The 5,081-nt window shown below is 32.8% G+C and overlaps 1 protein-coding gene across 2 annotated transcripts; it reads left to right on the top strand.

Annotated features, from left to right (window-relative positions):
- Positions 1–1,920: 1,920 nt before the first annotated feature.
- On the top strand, positions 1,921–5,081 carry LOC110648972 (transcription factor bHLH63). 2 transcript variants are annotated; one of them, XM_021803360.2, is made up of 7 exons: positions 1,921–2,844; positions 3,167–3,406; positions 3,490–3,624; positions 3,717–3,788; positions 3,879–4,127; positions 4,210–4,312; positions 4,889–5,081. In XM_021803360.2, the coding sequence occupies exons 1-7, from the start codon at positions 2,365–2,367 to the stop codon at positions 4,924–4,926; spliced, it is 1,317 nt and encodes a 438-aa protein (XP_021659052.2). In that variant the 5' UTR covers positions 1,921–2,364; the 3' UTR covers positions 4,927–5,081. The 2 variants fall into 2 exon arrangements, with proteins under 2 accessions (XP_021659052.2, XP_021659053.2); XM_021803361.2 differs by having other exon boundaries at positions 1,926–2,844; positions 3,882–4,127.

Genomic DNA, 5,081 nt, shown 5'->3' with positions numbered 1-5,081 from the left:
CAAATGAAGTTTAAGACTCAATTTGTTTGACGAAAAATATTTTATGTACTTTTTAATATTTGCTATACTAAAAAAAGAATAAATAGAAAATATTTTCCTAGTTAAAGAAAAAATTAAGTTATTTTTAAAGAAAATAATTTTCTCTTTTTAAAAGAAGAAATTATTTTTATTTTTTAGATTTTAATAATCTTATTAAAATGTAAAATATATATATATATATATATATATATATATATATATATATATATATATGAAATAAACACAATTATTAATTTAATATTATAATTAAATAATAAAAAATTTATATAAAAATATTTTTAATATTAAAATTATTTTTCTAGCGAAACAAACAGAACAACATTAATAAATTATGAAATAAAATTTTAAGTTCATAAGGAATAATAACGAAAATAATTGTCTTGTTATTAAAGCCAAAGGACTCCTAATAAAAAAAAAAAGGACTAATGTCAAGTGGCTGCATGAAAATGCTAATTAAGGCTTGACCATGCACACAAATTTTTATTATGGAAACCCGTAGGGTTTCATGATAGCACCAAACCCTAATCATGTCATTTCATTGCCAGATTTTTCGTTTACTTTCATTACAATCACTTAAAATTTTTGAAAACGATTGCTCAACCTACAAACATTCCAACACTTATACAGCTTTATTAGGTAAATTTTGTGACAATTAACCATTGTTTTTTGACTCATTAATTTAATCAAAAAAATTTAAAAGTCAGACTTATAATTAATAAAAATTATTTTTAAAAACTTAAATTTATAAAATTTAATAAAGATTAGTGGCTCGATTCATATTATGAATATTAATTTTTTCATCAATTTTTATATAAAATAATAATATTAGTTGATTAGTGTCAAGTGACAATTCTTTATAAAATAAAAACTACAAGATAATCATATTATATTTCTCTTTATTTATCTCTTATTTTATATATATATATATATATATATATATATATATATATATATATATATATATATATATATATATATATCTTATGAGTCAAAACAACATCAAGTCTTGAATTTTTCAAAAGTTAAATAGCATTTATTTTTAATTAAGGTAGACCATTGGAATGTTGCTAATAAATACATTAGGGCTTTAATTAATTAGCTATTAATTAGTAAGTTCAAGAAATGCAAACATTAGGAAATAATATGGGCCACACATTAATTATAACTAATAAATCAAGTACTTTATATTATTACAAACACTACCAATAATTGAAAGCAGTGTTTTTCACGCTCTTTAATAAAAATATACATATATATATAAATTTATGAAATTATTTAATTTTTAAAAAATAATTGTTGTAAAAATAATTATTTTGTTTGTACATTTAATTAAATTTATTATTAATTACTAAATGAACTTTAATTTAATAATATCAAATTTTAATAAAAATTAATTATATTTTCAAAAAAAAAAAATAATTACAAAAAATACCATTAAGTATATATCATTAGGATGCTAAAACCCCGTTTGTCCACGTAAGCGTTCGGCATTCAGTCAATTGCCACCAGTCGCCACGTGTAAGCGTGCATGTGGGTAACTACGTAACAAGGACCGAGTTTCCCGCCATCCTTCTCGGGCCAAAAACACAAGAGAAATTATTAGATGCTATGGTGTATAAATATTATTGTGTGCATCTGAAATATATTAAAATTTGAAATAAGGGAGAAAAATTATATATATATATATATATATATATATATATATATATATTGACCGGTAGTGCATGTTTCCTAACTCCGAAAACCCGTTACGGATGCACCACCCAGCCAGTCCTCCAAGGGAAGGCAACGTCGTTTTCCAGTGCTTCGAACACGCCCACGTGGCGGTCATGTCAGTAGGTCCCACTTCCCACGGCTTCTGGTTATGGACACATTCCATGGTTCGCTGCCCCAGTTGCTTCTCTCTCTCTCATAATAACCTCCGGCTAGTTGTTGTCGGATTCCGGCTACTTTCTCTGCCCATTTATATATACCCAACCCTCACATCTCTCCCTCTCTACCCTTCAGATTATTTCCTCTCTTATCTTTCTTCCCCTTCACCTTTCTCTTCCTTTCTCCTTTTGGTTCGACTCGAAACCTGAAACCTCCTAATCCCAATATCCTTTCCACACACGTAGCCACCCACCCACCCACATGTATGTGTAATTGCCTATATCTGCAACTGTGTATGTTACATGTAGTTCGTCTGTGACTCGGGTCACTAAACTACAGTGAAGCTACTCCCCCTTCCCTCAGCTAATCTTTCTCTTTTTCTGTTCTTTTTCTTGAGTCTCTCTCTATCTCTCTAGCCTTTTCTGGCTCTCGACCGTGTGCTTGTTCCGGACGATGAATAGAGCATTGTTGCCGGAGATGTTGCACTGTACGGACATGACTGTGCCTGAGAAACAAAGGGCTCGCTTTAAATGGCAACCAGAACAGCAGCAGCAGCAACCTCAAGATAGTTTTTTTGGTGATTTGAGCGGGGTTTTTCATTTGCAGCAGCATCAGCTTCAAGGGTTTCAGGGTGATCTAGGTGAGGTTGTAACTCGGTCTGTGAAGCCTGACCCTGCTTTGATGGATAACGGTTGGCCTGATTTGGTGGGGTTTGGACCTTGTGGCTATGGGAATAACAATGGTTCCGGTTTTGATATTAATTATGCTATTTCTAGGACTTCTAGCTGCCCTCCTGCTGTGGCGGAGGCTGCGGTGGATGCTGCTGTTCTGGCCAACGGCAGAGAGCCTGTTGTGTCAGAGAAGTTGAGTTCTGGAGTTGGTAGAGAGAGTTTGAAGAAGAGAAAGATTGATAAAGTGCAGAATAACACAAAGGTGTGTTTGAGTGTGCTTGATGACCATTCGCTCTTTAAAACTCTGCATAACAATTCTTCATTACAATTTCTTTTCTTTATTGGCGAGCTCTTTTGCTTATAAAAGAAAAAATTTGGTTCTTGATTTCACTCTGTATTGGGTGCACAGCTCTGTTTCAGCTGTGTCATTCAATCTTTTTTTTTTGTTTTTTTTTTCTCATGACAAGCTCTATCAAATAATATTGTCAAATTAAGAAGCAACAGGTTCTTAAAGGACGCATAGTATTGCTTGGTTTAATTTGTTCTACCTATTAATGAAAGATTCTTTCTGGGTATATGTATAGGTTGTTGCAGAAGATGACAGTAGAGACAAAAGGATCAAAGGATGTGGAGAGGAGGGAGAGTCAAAGTTCATAGAGAAAAATAACAACAAAAGCAGTACCACCAGCAAAAACAGTAACAAAGAAAATTCTGCAGAGACTTCCAAGGATAATTCTAAAGTAACTGAGGTTCAAAAACCAGAGTACATTCATGTCCGGGTACGCAGGGGTCAAGCCACTGATAGCCACAGCTTAGCTGAAAGAGTGAGTAGGAAGGACCTTGTTTAGGCATATACCTACACTTATTTTCTTTAAGCAATCCTGTTTCGTGCATATGAATTTTCCAGGTAAGGAGGGAAAAAATCAGTGAAAGAATGAAGTATCTGCAAGATTTGGTGCCAGGATGCAACAAAATCACAGGAAAAGCAGGCATGCTTGACGAAATCATTAACTATGTTCAATCTCTTCAACGACAAGTAGAGGTAATTAATTATCGTTATTCAGAAACATTGATTTACTTGCATATATCTACAAATTCTTGAATTTGGTCTTGATGATATGTTCCCATTACCAGTTCTTGTCGATGAAACTAGCTGCTGTCAATCCAAGGCTCGACTTTAACATTGACAACTTATTTTCCAAAGAGGTAAAGTATAATTTCACCACATACAAGCATAATTTTAAGTACTTGTGGCTTTATAATGTTACTGAACACTTCTTAACTTGTTACAATCAGCAGGCATTTCCTGGTTGTACAACCAATTTTCCAGCAATTGGGATGTCGTCTGATATGACTAATCCTGCCTACCTTCAGTTTAATCCAGTACAGCAACAGCAACGGCAACAGCAGCAGCAGCCACAACAACAGCTAGTGACATGCTGTGGATTGGATATGGGGATAAATCCTCCTGATATGGGACTTAGAAGAACTATCAGCGCTCCTGTATCAATCCCTGAAATGTTTATTGAATCTTCTTGCTTCAATGTAAAGTCTTACATACACTTAGGATATTTGTCTCTAATTTCACATGTTACAGTTTTTCTCATGTAAATCATAATTATTGCAGCAAATCCAGGCCTCATCAACTTGGGATGCTGATCTACAAAATCTGTATAATGTAGCATTTGATCAAGGAAGATCAACATCCTTCCCACCTCAGCCATTTACAGGTAAGATAGAGCTAACATGTCTTTTCAATCTCCACTTTATTGCTTTGATAATTTCCATATGGCTAAAAATAAAAAGCAAGGTGGGTTTTAACTAGCAATGATGGAGACCCAGGAAAACCCCACAAATGCTAATGATTTTGCTTTAGGAAAAATTTAAAAAAATAATCAATGTCTGTGATTGAAATGAAGAAAAAAAAGTTGGTTACAGGGAACTTTCCATCTTTTCTTCCAAATGATCAAAACCACAGATCTTTTCAAATGACCATAATTTTCTCTAACTATTTTCTTTAGCAAGAGGAAGCAATCAAAGGTGCTAAGCATTTTGACTGTATAAAGACATAATGGCCATCTATTTCCAATTGGTGGCATATAAATGGGTCCCTCTAGGTAAAAGATTTGACAAACTGTATGATTCTCACAATCAAATAATCTTGGAGATTATGATTGTTAATCATACTAACCATTAGATAGTGAAGATGGCTTTTTTTTTTTTTCTCTTCCTAAATTCTCCTGCCTCCCATTATCTAATAAGATTAAGAAAATGATTCTGAAAGATGTTACACTAATTTTTTGCAGGCGCCATTGAAGCTACCAATCTGAAGATGGAGATGTGAATGGGAACATCGATTTTATACGATTCTTGGAAGAGAGATTATTCTAAATGCCTTTGATATCCTGATTCTTTTTCATCTCTAAGTACATACGTATATATTTGTATGCATACTTGCATTGACATAGCACGAATAAAATCATAACTATTAACATCAAA

The sequence above is a fragment of the Hevea brasiliensis genome, unplaced genomic scaffold (genome assembly GCF_030052815.1).
Source record: "Hevea brasiliensis isolate MT/VB/25A 57/8 unplaced genomic scaffold, ASM3005281v1 Scaf1, whole genome shotgun sequence".
NCBI classification, from domain to species: domain Eukaryota; kingdom Viridiplantae; phylum Streptophyta; class Magnoliopsida; order Malpighiales; family Euphorbiaceae; genus Hevea; species Hevea brasiliensis.
Note: the sequence above shows the minus strand (reverse complement) of the source record. Positions and strands in the feature narration are given on the sequence as shown.